Here is a 17,436-nt window from a genome sequence, read left to right as displayed (position 1 = left end):
ATACCTAATTCTATTTTTTAATCAACATAAGAAAGGGAGTTTTTAGCATTATTTTTTCGGATCTTTAAATGTTTCTTTAGCTGTTAATGCTGCCATGAGAAACATATTAGTAAAAGCATAGGTCTAACACTTAAAAGGATACACATTTGACTAGATGACATAACCCATTAAAAAATTTGCTTGTAACGCAACTCTGAAAGCCTTGAAACCCCTAATAAACAAGGACAGTTGAGCCTGAAAAAGAAAACGTTGAGCATACTTTATAATTTATACTTTTTACTTTATGATTTTGTATCTTATGACAATGCTGCTTCATCTATCATTAGAAAACTTATCAAAATATTGTATTCGGATGTATTTTAAAAGTATCATGATATATCAGGAATGAAGGTACAGACTTGGGAGTGTGCTACACTTCTATTAAATCATGTGAATATTATCATATTTCAACGGAATCGCTCAAGTGATCACAGACACTGTTGAGTGGACGTGCTATAGACAATAACTCTCATATCATCAACCAAAAAATTAACTATTCCTAAGAGACTGATATTCATTCATGTTTGCTTTTAGCTTTATATTTCATTTATTCGTTTTGATTATATCATTTTCAATAGATCTGTTTAAATATATAGTCAGCTATTAATAATGATTACATAAACTGGTACCCATCTATGTAGCATCACTTAAAAATTAATATAACTTATTGTACATATTTACAAACATCATAATAATATTATATATATATAAAATTATATATATATATATATGTCATCATATATGTTAGATTAGATTAGATTATGCTGGCAGACCAAAAAAGCCACACATAGACCATTAAGGTCCATTGCGATACCAGATCAGAGTCTTATTTTAGCGTCAGAGTCTTAGGTGATTGTATGCATCACCTAGGATGCGCGTTTCATTAGCAAAATTTATTAGGATTCCAACAGAAACTTCAGGTATGTGCTCCAGTCCTGTAAAACTGACAGCCTCCAAGTATTTTTGTCGAGTTATCGAGAGAGCCGGGCAATCACACAGCAGATGCTCCACAGATAATATATGTTATAATAATATGTTATAATAATATATGTTATAATAATTTATGTGTATACTTGAGGAAAACATAATTTGATCTTCTAACTATTTTATTACAGACATATATAAATGTATGCAATGTATTACTAAAGTATGTGTTTACTAGACAGATCTTATGCTTAACAAGAAACCTATTGCCCTGATCGCAATAGATTATTATTCTCTTTTACGTTATAAACTGAACAAATTTTTTAATTAAAGTTGCTGAAATTATATATAATATTAACACTTTTTTATCTTTTCTAGGCTGTTTATATGAGCACAACGGTTCCACAAAATATCAAAGGAAGTAAAATCGCTGGACGGCATACACCTACGAGAAATAGTTTAAGGCACAGTAGAATGCTTGTCGTCAACAATAAAACTCAGCAAGGTATTTTAATAAATACCTTTAATTTTAGTATAGTGAACTTTTATCTAATATTTAAAAAAATAATTATTTCAACTATCGTTACTATTTTATTTTAATTAATATCGTATTTAATTATTACTTTAAAGATAGTTGCAATCAATATACTTTTTATAATAATTTCAAAGCGGAAATAATTCGTTTTAAATTGGTTTATAATAATGAAACTTAGTCGTCAATACGTGGTAACATTCTAGTTAGTATATATGAGAATAAATATATAGAAATTATATCAATTAATATTAAATTGTTTAAAAACAAAGTAAAGAAAGAAAAAGCAATTTCATTGTAATATAAAAATAAATCGAAAAACCTAAAAAATTAGAAAACACTCTTATAATTCAAAGCTAACCGAACTATATCCAAATTTAAACTGATCAGATCAATTTTGAATAAATTTACCTAATTATTTAAATATAATATATAATAGATATATGTTAGAAAACGATTTGTTGCCATTAAAAATATATAACTGAACCATCAATTTGCTATCAAGTACTCTCAATTTTTATTACTTATCAGATTTCAACTTTAAAACTTTTAAAAAATAATAAAAAGAAAACGAAACTGTTTATTAAAACTGTATATTATATATTCATTCCGATATTTCATATATTTAAACGGTTAGCCTTGGAACTGTGATTCCCTATTTTATAGCCTTGCGCATATACAATTCATTATACCAGAGATGCATAAAGTATATTAAAATAATACAGTTTATTTTTCTTAAATTTTGTGGTCCCTACTAAAAACAAAAATATCATAGCGGATTTTGTCAAAAAAAGGTGTGGAACCACTGCTTTTAAAGAAACAAAAAAATAATATGCCTCTAACTATTCAGACGTCTTATTCAAATCATTCCAAATATAGCGCCAAACATAATAACTACATTCATACTACGGATATATGTGTGAAGTAAATATAAATATCAGTATTATATTGTTACCAGTTAAAAATTTACCATACTATATTTATCAGGTCTTCGAACCGGAACTATTTTTTTTCCAGTTCAGTTCAAAATAATATCGATTCAGTTACGATTTTCGCTCCACCGAAAATTTAAAATTCTGTTATAAATTTTTTTTATAAATAATTTTATTTAGCTTTCTAAAAGTTATAGTATAGAAAGCATAGTTTATTTAATACAAAAAAAAACTACTAAAGTTTTCAGATAAATAGTGTTTAGACCTTTTAATTTTTATTGATTAAAATTCTAACAACTGACGAGATGAGAGAGAGATGAGCATATATAAAACAGTACCCAACAGTTCGGCATTGAACCGAATTAAACTGGTATATTTTATTCGCTTCGATTCCGGATTGCACTCCGTCTAAAATATCGAATAATTTCAGTAAGCAGCTTACGATTCAGTTCTGGTTCGAAGGCTTGGTATTTATAATCTATTGAAAACATAGATATATCAATATATCAAGTTAGTTAGAAATAGCAATCTTATATACCGGACTTCCTTTGCCTAAAAATATTGACACGGTGTGGTATATATGATACGATATGATATGATATGATATGATATGATATGATATGATATGATATGATATGATATGATATGATATGATATGATATGATATTGATATATTGATATGATATGATATGATTATGATATATATATCATATGATATGTATGATATGATTATATATGATATCGATATATAGTGATATGATAATGATATATATGATATGAATGAATGATATGAATATTATATGATATGACTTGATATGATAATGATATGATATGATATGATATGTATAATGAGTATTATATGATCATATATATGATAATGATTCATGAATAATATGTATATATGATATGATATGCATATGACATATATGATATGGATGAATGATATATATATATGATATGATGATGATATGATATCATATGATATCATATGATTGATATATATGAATATGATTGATTATATATGAATGATATGATATTGATATGATATGATTTATATATGAAATGATATAGATAGATTGATTGATATTATGATATGATCATGAATCATATATGATATGATATTGAATGGATCATATATGATAATTATGATTTGATATATAGATTGATATGATATGATATTGATATCATATGACGTATCAATTATATGATAGATATGATCATGATGATGATATGATGATATGATATATATGATATGATATGATATTTATGTATAATGATATGAATGATATGAATAATATATATATATTGATATTGTAGATATGATATGATATGATATAATATATATATTAATATAGATATATATGATAGGATATGCAATGATTATGACTTATGATGATGGATATGATATGATATGATATGATATGATATGATATGATATGATATGATATGATATGATATGATATGATATGATATGATATATGATATGATATGATATATTAACCCATATCCGTCCTAGGATTTTTTTGGAATTTTTGGTCAAAATGTTTTTTTTAAAGTTTAATTAGTAAAGGGGTGTGGGGTGAGGAGTGAAGTCATAAATATTTTTGTAGAGCTAAAGCTTCGTACATTCAAAGTAATGACATATATAAACTCTAAAGTTTTTCTAATATAAACAAAGAATCCATGAAAAGTGGTAAAATTTGCTATTCGATTAATCAAACGTTGGGCGGATAGAGGTTAATATGAACTTTAAGCATAATATATTTATAAAGCAAATATTTATATATATAAAAATTCAAGTATAAATAAAGGCTATTTATATACAATTTAATTCTATTAGTATTAATGTCAATATATATTTAGTAATATAAATACTAGCAGAATTTGATGTGTTTTTTAAATTTAGTTCTATTACCTTAAATTTGATGTGTTTTTTAAATTTAGTTCTATTACCTTAAGTTCCAATAATCGATATTGTTAAGATTCACAATATATTGTTAAGAAAATATATATATATATACATTTTATTACATATATGGTACAATATTATTTTTTTCCGGTACACAACATTTTTTAAAAATGTTGAATTAAACGATATTAATTTATTATAGAATAGTTTAGTCGTTTTTTTTAAATATTTACATAAAATGAATTAAAATGAATTATTCTATTATAAAATTTAAATTTTCAAGGTGTTCAACATCCAAATCCAATGAACTTTAAATTTCCAAATCTGGTACGCTGGCTTTTGATATTGGAAATTTTAATTGGTTTATTCGTAACATTCCTATCGATTTGGGTGTTCTTTTTGACACCAAATACGGCAATACAAGATAATCCATATTGGAGCGGTTTAGCTGTAAGTATTTTAATTTAGAAAATTATTAATTTTAAATTGTTCCTAATTAAGTTACTTTAAATTCTTCTCGGATGAAGCTACTACTTGCCGGTATTCTTGGACTTGTGCTTGTACGTTATAAGCGTATAAAACGCAACAAGTTACGTGAAAATTGCTTTATTTTTCTGCGTGCCGATTTATATATCTTGTCATTGCTGGCGGTGCTACTATGTATACTGGCCGTGATTTGTGCCTCAATGCACTATGCGCGTCTTACTGCTTCTGACACTAAATGTGAAGCCACACTTATACTCCAGGAAGAAGGCTCATGCACATGTACATTCCATGCCGATGATGAAGCATTATCTGCAGTTAATGCAGTATCAAATAATGAAAGTGCGGTGCCTGAAACTGTTGAGAATCGTAGTTATAAAGTAGAATATAGGTACGCATTTATTGTATAAACATATATTTAATTCTAATAGTTGATTTTGTTAATTATATATTTATAATCCAGAGAATTGAGTTGTGACGAAGTCAAAGGCAAATGGACTACGATACTGGGACTTTCAATTGCTGCTAATACACTTGGGTTTATAATTGCATTGGCTCTTATCTTACTGCTTGCCTGTTACAGACATAATTCAAAACGTATTTATGCGTCCGTCCACACAAGTACCTTTTAACACAATAACCATTTTATTTTAACATGTTTTGTATGTAATGTATTTGTAATTTTTTTAGTATTATGAACAAATGAATTTATGGTGGATTAAACAAAAGCTCAATCTGTACTTAATTACGATATTAATTAGTAACGTGTAATTCGTTAGTACTTCGGTTATCTCTTTTTTAAATTAAGCATTTAAATTTTTTCTTTATGAGAAAATTTGAACATTTTATTAACAATTAAAATAACATTTCTCACATTAGTTTTTAAGTATAAAAATGTATTTATTTTTTGATAATCTTTAAATAATTAATAATACATTTTAAATATTTTTTATATTTTGAATATATAAAATTTAAAACTATATTTGAACATTCAGTTTTACAATAAAGAAAAATTAATGTAAACTTGAAAATGCAGTGTCTCGAATTTTTAGAATGAGTTATTAATGGCATATGTTTTTACTTAAATTTAATTAATAATTGATTTAAGTTATTTGCTAATATAAAAATATGTAATTTATTTTAAAATTATTTCAGCAGGAGGCAGTATGCTGTCACCGTACAGACAATACCAAATACTTGAATACCAAATTGTACGATCTACCCACTCACTACCAGCTAGAACGTGACCTATGTACGGTAAATCACGAGATCTGAAAAATATTAATAATTAATTTTAGTATAAAGTTTAGTGTGTATCAGAGAACTACAACGAGTCATAATTTTAATACTCAAAGTGCACTCATAAAAAACCAAATCTATAACGAAAACTATGAGGTGTTTATGAGCATCACATGTCAGCTGTTTGTAAGAATCAGGTGGAGTCGAATATACGAAAAATAGAGCCAGAATGCATATAAATGAAACACAGTCGAATATGATTCGAGTATGATTCGAGTGTTGAGTACTCATTGCAGTTATCTTTTGTATATATTATAAATGTAAACTCTACCTTAAGATTTGTGTTTGGTTGCGTTCAACAAAAGTTATTGCCCAACTCCATGGAAAGTCCCGCTTCTTTTCACAGCCCAAATAAGCTGTACTGCTGTGCAAAAATATTTCACGCACAATTGTCGTTTTATCATTTTTATCCTTTTTCGAAACAACAATTTTACCATCACGTAATTCACACTGATACGATTTGAAGGACTTTGTACGATTATCTGCGAATTTTAATTCTTTGCCAGGTGTGACGGTAGCCAAATTCTTAACTGCACGATCTACCTCACGTAATAAATCAACTGGCTTCACAACCAAATAATTATTTTTCCGATCATCTTCGGGCCAATAAGACCAGTTGAGCACAACTTCAAATACTTTAGTATCATGATGAAGTGGACGTTCTAAATTGTCATTCAATATAATCTCATGTAACGACACCTGATGTGTGGACATATTCATTTTGGGCGCCAGTTCTTGACATATCTCGTAAGCAGTTTTGGTGGGTGATATTGTGACATTTATTTGCTTTTTTTCCTGTATAATTAAAAAAAGAATCATTTTTTATTATTTGCATATAATTAATTTAAAATGTATATACCTCAGTTAAATTTTCTGGGCTTGGATTTAATGTAATCCACATTTTGAGATCTCCAGACTTTTTAACTGAATCCATAAGCGTTTCAGCGGCTGCATAATACTTCTGTAGGCATAGAAGCATTTCCTGTTCTTTTTTCTGCAAATAAAAAAAATTATTTAAACATATTAAAATATTACTAAAAATTTTTATTTAATATATTGTATATATTTAATTCAAAATATATTTAAATATATAGAAACCAAATAGCAATTTTAAATAATTGAAATTAGTTGGATTATTTATGGAAGAGTTATAAATAGTTGCCTGTTTTATAGTGGACTATAAGACTCTAAGCTCTTAATATGGTTGCATTCTGTTACCATAATTTAAGAGGCACACTAGCTGTTTCAATAGACCTATTTCGAATCGGGAAGCTATTTTGTCATTTTAATGTCTTTAATTTTTCTTATTGTTAAAAACGAACAAACTCTTTTATAACCTGAACTACATAATAAATTAATATCTATGGAAATATCGAAGCTCTATTTCAGGAATAAAGCTTCAAACACTACTTAGACTCACTAAAATGGCTACTACAAAACCTACATAAACTAACTATATTTAGTATCAATGAGACCAATAAATCTATGCGTACTTTACAGGTTAACCTAACTAACATGATGTTGAAATCATTCGCCAGGGAAGCGATAAAAGTGCTTAGCTATCCGTAGAGCAGTCTAAGTTGACTGACGTCATTGATTACTGGACATGAAAACTTCAAGTATCACCACAAAAAGATAACTTTTGTTGATGAAGACACGAGTCCGAAACACATATATAGTCAGCCCATTCTCTTAATTTAAAAAAAAATTGTATTTGATACTCCTTCACTATGAAAAACTGCTCTATTCGAAAATACATAGATTATCATTTAGACATCAAATATATAAAATTTTAAATTTAAGTATATCAACTAAATTTTAATAATAAATGTTTTTATGTTTCTTTATATTTACCATTTCATCGACTGATAGCGGAAATAGATTCTTATATAGTAAAACTAAATCAGTCAATACATCAGCTTCTTTTGTTGAGTAAACCAGTTCCTCATTTCGCTAAAAAAAAATAAACAAAAAATAAATATTATTTAAAGTACAATTTGGAGTTTATTCTTAAACTTACACGACTATGTAGAAGCGTAGGCCCCCAAATCATAGTTAAATTTTGTACGCTCATTTTGTTTTTAGACTTTTGCGAACTAATAAATGCTAAATGGCTAACAATTTTCTTTAAAGTTTCGCGTTCTATTGTACCAAGTCTTTGCAGTAACTCCTTATAGACTTCAATTTTTTCAGTGGGTTTGGCTAACTCTGTGACGCATATGAAACTTTCAGAAAGTTTGCCCAGCAAACGTTCAGGAAGATCACGCATAAAACGTTTCAACACATTGGCAACATCATGTTCATTATATTCATTTCGTGTGATCTCCACGTTGAAAGCATCTGTTCTAAATGCTGACATTAATTTCACAATAGAATTTTCAGAGCCCGATTTTCGATAAATGCCCTCAGACATGGAGCCATGTATGTATACAAAATTAATGCACTTATCCACAATTACTGGCACATTGAATTTAGTCAATTGTTGATCGCTCAATGAGAAACCATTATTATGTGCCACTTCTCTTATGATGTGACGCCATATTTTGGTCTCACGTGGGGAACTCATTATCATATATACAGTAAATGGTGGACAATCAATCATAAGTGTGGGGCCCGATTCAACGTGTAACTTTTTAATAGTCTCATCGCTATCTTTTAATACTGTAAAATAAACCAATAATTATTTATTATATTTTATTAGTTAATGTGATAATAGAACTAACCTATGCAGCGTGCTTTTCTTAGATCCATTTTTTCAACGTTTAATGTAGATTCACTCACAAAAACTAAGCGTCTACGACTCTTCTTTAAAACTAACCAAGTACCACTCCACTCAGACGTGATGGAGTTCTAAAAAAAATTAATTATGGTAATTATAAAAAAAAATTGTTATGATTATTGTACCTTCAAATAACACCAACCAGCGCGATAATAATGGCAAATATATTTTGGTGGAATGGCATTGGTTAAGCTCTCCAATAACTTTTGCATCCATACACCTCTGAAAAATGAAGAAATTTTGAATAAAAAATCTGTTATAAAGTAACACGGGTTAATTGAACCGCGTTATAGGACTCAGGATAGTGTAAATCTGAGTTTAATTTTTAATTAATAATATATTAAGAATTAGAAATTAATTTAAAATTTATTTATCGCAAGCAATTCTACATATTTTTACAATATAACATTCTGAAATAATATTAAGTTACATAGAATAACAGTTAACTAGGATTTTAGTAGAGCCCACTGCGATTATGGACTTTTATTACAAGTAATTTTATATAGTTATTTATAAAATTATTTATAATTCTGTAATAATATATTTTGTTAGTTATCCTAGTTCAACTAAGGCGTAACCTGCTTGGCACAAACGTATGCTCACTGCGTACTAGTAAGATATGCTATCAGAATGGGTCTACACTATAAGAACTCTTATCGCGATTGTGCCTTTACGAATGGGAAAAAACCTGTATACCATCTCATATGACAGTGTTCATCCTTAGCTAGGAAAAAATTTCAAAACCATTGAGATTCTTTTTTGACCGACCTGATACAATAGTTATCCTATAATATTAGAGACTCGAACAAAGCCTATAAACTTGCTAGGTTAACTTTCAGTGTTTCAGTACGCCGAAAATTGCGGTTCTTTCGAGAATTTGTTTTATCAACGTATGAACAACGCTAATCCATGGTATCACAACTGTTCGTTGAGGTCAAATGGGTATTGAACACAAGAAAGCTATTTCAACCTACACTGACCCAGTTACCCTAATATGGCTAACAAAAATAGACGTATTGTCAGATTAACAGATTACTATTATTATTGAGACTTTCTCTTTTATTTACCTTTCGGATTCCTTGCTAACGCCATACAAATGCGAAATTCTGATTTGTTTACAATTTCCGGAGTTACCAGTTGTCATTATTAAATTCGGATTAGACATTGCTTGGACATTGGATGCACTATTGCTACCATTCTTGGGTACTGATGTGGTTATTTCAAAACAATAAAAATGAGTTGAATTATCTGTAACACGATTATTGCTAACACATTGTAATGTTGTTATGTATTCGAGTGGTATAATCTCCTTAGGAGTTTTCATGTCTTGATCCAGGAATGTTTGAAATTGACGATCACGTAATATTGCTTTACGATTTTGCATCTCTTTTAGTATATCCTCAACAACACCCGATGGGAAACGTATTAAAGGTCCTTCATAACGAACCAAAAGTGGTGATAAACTTGGTCTGGGGACCATCTGTAACGTAACTTTAACTTCTGATTCACGTTGAGCAACTTTAAAACTAGATTTTCGCTTAAGTGCATCTACACGTATTTTAACATTTGTAAAGACATTCATGGAATTTTTCAGACGTGAGGCTATTGATTTTTGCAAATTGGAAGGTTTACCATCAGCACCGATAGCTTCTAAATACGACGGTGGACTTTCTCCACCTTCTATATTCATTTTATTAAATGGATTAATACGAGCCTGTGAGCCATTTTCTTTGTTCTCGTTTACAAACCAATTTGTACGATTTTGTGTAGGTTTAGATAGATCCACAATATCAGCTGTAACTTTTTTCTGTTCAACACGACTTAAATAGGTTTTAATTTGTTCTTCATCATTATCTTCTAGTATATTTTCAGCACTTTCAGAGAGTAATTGTGCATTTTGATGTACAATTTTCATTTGATTTGTAGATGTGGATGTTGAAGTTGATGCTGATGTTGATGACTTTTTAGCCGTTGATGTGGATGGCGTAGGTAGGACAACAGTTTGTGGCATTAGTTCTTTCAAAGGTAACTGTGCTGCACTATTAGCAGTTGTATTTAAGTTTTCTTCTTCAGACGTACAGACGCTTACATCGTCTTCATACTTTGATTTACCTCGCGTAACTGTACCATAAGTTTCTTCTTCTAACAGATGTTCTAATAATAGTAATTCATTACTTTTATCACTATGGTATATGGTGGATGATTTACGTAGCATCAATGGATCGAACTCCTGTATAACTTCTCTTGATGGCATTACCCAACCACCAACAGCGCCAGCACTTGATTCGTTGGAAGTTTCTATTCTTTTATCTTTACATTTAGGCGGTAAGGGAACACTGATACTTGTTTCCATTTCAAATACTTTACCATAAGTAGCTTCTTGATTTGCATACACTGGTTCTGATGACGAAGTGTCACTATCATTGCCTGTATCTGCAAAATACTCCCATGAATCACTACGTTCGGGTTTAGGTGTTCGAGCTTCAGCTGATTTTATACGTTCACGTAAAAACAACGATTCCTCACGCGCAGATTCTTCTTCCTCTAAATTCAGTTGTTGCAACTCGGCAGAATCAACATTTGGACGTAACGAACCCTCAGCACTGGAAGGAGAAATTGCTGGTGCACGTCTTAACTGTATTTCTTCATAATTTTTACGACGTTTTTGTCGTATGGGTGGTTGTATTGAATTCAATTTACCGTAGACATTATCTGCAACAGTTACCTCCTTCGGTAAAGCAGGTGGTGGAAAAGCAGGCATTGGTAATGAGGGTACATCTATGGAGTCTCGTGATGCAGCATCTGAAGAATCCATGGAGTTTTCTTCAACAACCTTATTTAAATTTACATTACTACGTTGTTTACTTAAAGCAATATTTGCTGCTTCCTCTGATATATGTTTTGGTAGTATTAACGAACGACTCATGGGTATGTTACGTTGAAAACTGCTTGAGGGAGTTGCTTTTAAAGCGTCTTCATAAGTTGGCGGTTGTGTTAGATTTGTTGTGTTGTGTGCTACTTTTAAACTACGCGGTACTTCATAAGAGTGTTCATCTTCTTCCGGTACACTTAAGTCATTAATACCGTCAGCTTTCTTTTGCAGCGGGCTGTTAAATGAAATTGTATGAAAGACACTGTCATTTGGTGGCAAAGTTTGTGGACGTTCTGAATTATATTGCGTTGGCATTTTATCCTTGTCTTTGAACTTTTCTTTTTTATTTAGCGTAAAATTCACGCCCAAACGTTTACTAGCAGTTTTAATACGTTGGCTTGTCTCAGTTCCAAGATTGCTCAATAATTCTGTAGAAGATTTCAAATTTTTATCTAGTTTATGTTTGGCACCTTTAGCGCGTGATGCGACACGTTCGCCTATTGACTCCGTAAGCAGCTTTGATGTTACTCCCAAAGATTTCAATAGATCACTGAAAGTATAAAATAGATATATAATATAAAAATATATTTTAAAAATATTTTATATACGGCATATATGTAGTTAGTTCAGATAATTGTTTCAAATATACATGCAAGCGATAGGTTAGAGGTTTTATTGATAATTCATACCATGCCAATCAAGTTTCTAAACTAAACTAAACTAAACATGCATTTTAAATTTATTTTATTTTAAAGTTTTTGTTTTACTATACAACATTCTACTTAGACAATAAATTTCTGTTCCAAAAATATTCAGTTACTTCCCCCAACTACAAGTTTCACACGTCCTAAGAAACATATAGGAAATATGTAGGAAATATATCTATAAATAGAGTCTCTTAATTAGTCTTGTGATTATAAATAGAAGATTTTGACATTGAGTTATGTAGACAGGCGCGTGCTTGTGAAGAATATAGCAAGAGTGTGAAGGGCACGTAAAATAATAAACAGATGTTACCAGAAGAAATTGTTTAAAATAGTATTAATGACTTTATAAAGGAACTGTAATGAATCTATGCTATAGATACTATTTAAACCATAATTAAATATAATAAATAATATATGTGTAATACATTATAAAAAACAGATGCTTAAAGACTGAAATAATTTAAAATAAATTATATATTTGTTAGTTAAAACGTTAACTACAAGTCCTTGTCTCTACCCTGGCTCTAACAAATATGGCTAAGAAGAGTTTTTGCTGAAAATAATCTCCTGTATACTCAGTGACATATTTCAGTTATGATAGTAAGTCCTCATTTGAAACATCTAATGTATTATAAGAGAAAATACTCCAATACTAGAATATGCCCAGACCGCTACACATAAAAGCCAAATACACACATAAAAATAACGCTTTATATTAAAGATACATGTCGATAGAAGAACTGTCAGAACAACATCAACCGCTATTAAGTACTATATATAATAAAGAAATAATATTTATATTAGAGAAAAAGACAAAGGCAAAATTGTATTAAACTTTTATATCCAGTATATACTTCATTTGTTGGCTTCTTCTTTAAACTCATAGATGATCTAACAGAAGAGGTTTGTATAGTCATGAAATTTTATTACAATTGTAAAAAGTCAGTAAAAATAACTAAATCACTTCTAATTTATCATTTTTAATTGAGGACATAAAGTCAACTCTTCTTATATGAATGCAAGATTTTACGGAAAGTCAATGGTCCTATAAAATCAACAGATAATTCGATACAATAACGCTATCGAAAATATTATAAAGAGTCAAATTGTTTTCAGATACGTTAAATACTTAAGGTGATTGGGGTACTTAGCAGAAGTATCTGTTAATAGAGCATCTTAATGAGCTGTATATATAAAGACCATACGGAAAAAAGAAGACGCCACCAAAAAGAAGGATTGATACTATATACAACGATTCAAGCACATTGAAAATAAAAGATTAGAGAAGAGATATGATAAAATGAAGATGATAGAACATTTTTACTTTTGATAGTAATAAATAAAAATTTCACTAACTATCAAAATTAGCTTAACTAATAACAATAATTGAATTTCAAAATTAGCTAAAAATTTAATTAATTAAAAATAATAAAAAAAATTTGGTTGTTGCAATTTACTACATTTTCATAAAAACATCTCCATTGAAAATAATAGTTGATATTAAGAATTTAGTTTCCACAAACGGAACGGATTATGGATTGCAAGAATATTAGACAAGAAGAATAGTGATGATTTCAGACAATGGACTTAAGATCGATTAAGTACAAGTTATGGATTCTTTGACTTTATATATAATAAGGAATATAAATAACACAATGGTACCTTATGGGCCAATTAGGTCTATTAAATCCAAACCATTCGATATATGTAAACTATATATATTTATATATTTAAATAAATTAGAGATGGAGCGACAAGTCTTCCAAACAATTAATAGTCTGTTCACCTAGTTATTACAACTAAAACCGTCGTATGATTTGCTCGCCATAAACGTACTGCTAACATAAAGCGGGTTAAGTGAAGTCATAAAATCTATTCCGCAAGAAACGCTTTATAGCTTTTAATACGATTGGCAATATAGAAAATTAGTAGTCCGACTTTAAAACGAAAAATTGATTGTCACATTAATACTTATATATTAAAATTAAATAATATTGAAATTTAAATATATGAAAGGTGGAAGAATCAGTCTTCCAAACAATCAATGTTTGTTCGCCTAATACATACGTCAGATTTAAGGTCGTTGTATATATACCGCTTATATGAAGCGTGTTATAGCCTGACTGTAAAATCTTTAACCAAAGAGAAACATTACTAACTATAATCCGACCGATATTGTTATTGTTATAAACGCTTCCATTATTCAAAATTTGTATATTTATGGGTAAGGAACTAATAATAAAACAAGTTTAAATAAATAATGATAAATAATGATTTTTAAAAGTCAGGTCAAATATTCACTAATTTTAGTGGTTCTAATTGTGTTAGAAGCTAGAAAATAATAGCAACCAATTCTTTGGAAAAAAAACTGTATATGAAGATAAAAAATTAAATTATTCAGATTCTTAAAAAAATGTATTGTACTATAACTTATATTATAACCTTTTCTTTTGTATTAATTGCCATTGAAATTATAATTATTGTAAACAGGTAAAAATTGAATTCAATGAGGAGGACTATCTTCTAAATATCAATAAATTGACAAACATTTCTCTAGAAAAAGATAAAAAAGTAATTTAAAAAATAACTGCTAAAAAAATATTTGCTTTCTAGGTATGAAATCCGTCAATGCAAGAAAAAACTTGAAAGTAAAAAACAACTGTTATCTAAATATTTATTTCCTACATAGATCTCGATATTATAAATGTTAAAAACAATTTTGGTATAAACAGGTACTAGGACGAATCTGAGGCAATTTCCATGTAAATTATTTATAGATCTGTGACATTGCCCCAAAATTTGGTCATTTCTTGGGAAAGAATGTGTTAAGCTCTCTCTAGGAGATATCCACGCCCTCATAAGTTTTGCAAGAACCTCAAAATGGTTAAATGGCTAATCTAATCTTCTCTAAAATTCTTGTTATTAAATGTCCTCTTTCAAATACAAAAGGTGTTTAGATAAAACCATCTCGCACTGTTTAAAAGTCTAAAACTAGTTCCATAAGTTATACTGTTGAAACAGTGGTATTGCAATAGACCCGTAGGGTGTAATTGAGTTGATCAAGTAGACCAACTGCCTCTTTAACCTAACCTAACTTAAGTTTTCCAAAATTATTTATTATTAGATGTTCCCCTTCAAGTAGGTGCAGGTGTTTAAGGCCATCCTGCGGTTTATGTGAATCACATGGTTTCATAAGTAATACGGTTAAGGTCTCGTGTTGAATAGCGATATCACAATGGACCTACTTAAGTCAGCTAACCCAACTTTCCCAAAATTTTGTATAAATTATTGAGATTATATATATGCAAATCTTAAAATTATAACAATAATCTAAAAAAAAAATAATTATTAATTTGATCTATTGTCAGTCGCATCCCAATTATTTTCTGCCATTTTTAGGGCTGTCTTTAAAGCGGTTAATAAATTTAATATATTTAATTAATAATTTTGTTTGATTATTTACTTAGAGTAAGTCAAATAATCTTTCATTGCCAAAACCATGATTTTAATACTACAATAAAAAATTATATATATATAATTATATAAAATCCGACAACCAATATTCAATATAAGCAAAACTAGTACTTTCATGCTACGAGTATATACAAAAGTAAAAGAAATTAGCGAAAGCATTACTTGGTATCAGAATCATTGCAGAAATTTTCATGGTTTGTGGCAGAGTTGACGACTAAGTCGTTGGTGTTGTTGCTACTTAAATCACTAACATTCAATTCGTTATCAGTAGCAGAACTGTCAAAGGATATATCCTCGTCGCTATCATGCTCTACATACCCTGGTGACGGTGATTTAAATTCTTTCTTTGAGCCTTCAGAGCTACCAGTCGAGTCATCAAACGATGAATTCAGTGTGCCATTTGAAGCAGATTTTTGCGCTTTACTATTGGAAAAGTGGCTGTCCCCTAAATTATAGGAACCGGCATTATTACAACTGCTGGTCGTAGAAAGTTCACTGCAAATGGAATGGCGTGATTGAATTTTATCTTGCTCTACATTGATAACACTTTTCGGAGGTAATTCAGGTGCTTTACGCAAGATTGGAGTGCCAGTAAGACTTTTACTTATGGCACCAGCATTGTTTGGTATTGTCACTGCATTACTTGAAGAATTTTCGTATATATCCTCATTATTGGTTGGGTTGTCTGAATTTTGTGGTTTACGTGGTCTTGGCACAGGTGTGGGAGTCGTATAAAGATCTATTGGTACATTCTCATTACAATCTGGACCATACAAATCATTTGTTTCAGTTAAAATTGATTTATTATTTGTTGATGTCTCCTCTTCCGTTAGAGCGCCAAGGAAGACTTTATTATTTGGTAATTTATCCGCACAGTTAGTTAAATTATGTATATTTTCAGTATTAATGTTTAAGTTTTTATTTATTAAATCGATTGTAACATTTTCGTATTCGCTTTTCCGTAACTCTGGATAAAGCCGTCTAGGAGCGGGTACAGGGCGACATAATTCATCTTGTTCCATATTGACTGTAAATATAAAATATAAAAAATTATTATAATAATATATTTCAAAATCATTGTATATTATACTACATAACTAAATATATATATTTGGGATATAAAGAGATTTGTTTTTCCTAAAAAACATAGAGAGAGTACTAAGAAAAAATCAATTATAATGGACATATTGGCCTTAAATTTAAATGGAATATGTATGAGAAATCAAAAACGAAAAAAACTTATTTATTAATGTTAAAAGTCCTTGCTACAAATAAGGAATAAAATAGCACAGAAAATAAATTTTTACCTGAGAAAGGACATTAGTTTTTTTGTCAGGCATTGTTTACTCACAGATCTCGTAGCTAACCCTGCTGCTACCTGTCCTATGAAATCCTTTAAATATTAGAGTATAAAAGCAACTCACAAATTACATTCCCATATCATTCGTTACAAAACATTAAACTGAACAGTACATACTTGTATTAT

At 29.3% G+C, this 17,436-nt stretch overlaps 2 protein-coding genes across 4 annotated transcripts; one reads left to right on the top strand and one right to left on the bottom strand.

Annotated features, from left to right (window-relative positions):
- Positions 1-1,344: 1,344 nt before the first annotated feature.
- LOC119666478 (sarcospan-like) lies at positions 1,345-5,638 on the top strand. Of its 2 annotated transcripts, XM_038075763.1 has the most exons (5): positions 1,345-1,468; positions 4,620-4,786; positions 4,864-5,210; positions 5,283-5,440; positions 5,510-5,638. In XM_038075763.1, the coding sequence occupies exons 1-5, from the start codon at positions 1,351-1,353 to the stop codon at positions 5,515-5,517; spliced, it is 798 nt and encodes a 265-aa protein (XP_037931691.1). In that variant the 5' UTR covers positions 1,345-1,350; the 3' UTR covers positions 5,518-5,638. The 2 variants fall into 2 exon arrangements, with proteins under 2 accessions (XP_037931691.1, XP_037931685.1); XM_038075757.1 differs by having other exon boundaries at positions 5,283-5,637.
- Positions 5,639-5,871: 233 nt separating this feature from the next.
- Positions 5,872-16,972, bottom strand: LOC119668963. Of its 2 annotated transcripts, none has more exons than XM_038078663.1 (9): positions 16,113-16,972; positions 9,965-12,319; positions 9,023-9,119; positions 8,842-8,968; positions 8,139-8,779; positions 7,973-8,071; positions 6,978-7,112; positions 6,390-6,913; positions 5,872-6,090 (listed from the first exon to the last, which is right to left on the bottom strand). In XM_038078663.1, exons 1-9 carry the CDS (start codon positions 16,970-16,972, stop codon positions 5,955-5,957), a joined length of 4,974 nt encoding a protein of 1,657 aa, XP_037934591.1. In that variant the 3' UTR covers positions 5,872-5,954. The 2 variants fall into 2 exon arrangements, with proteins under 2 accessions (XP_037934591.1, XP_037934592.1); XM_038078664.1 differs by having other exon boundaries at positions 5,873-6,090; positions 16,269-16,972.
- Positions 16,973-17,436: the final 464 nt, after the last annotated feature.

Source organism: Teleopsis dalmanni, chromosome 1, assembly GCF_002237135.1.
Source record: "Teleopsis dalmanni isolate 2A chromosome 1, ASM223713v2, whole genome shotgun sequence".
Lineage (NCBI taxonomy): Eukaryota > Metazoa > Arthropoda > Insecta > Diptera > Diopsidae > Teleopsis > Teleopsis dalmanni.
Note: the sequence above shows the minus strand (reverse complement) of the source record. Positions and strands in the feature narration are given on the sequence as shown.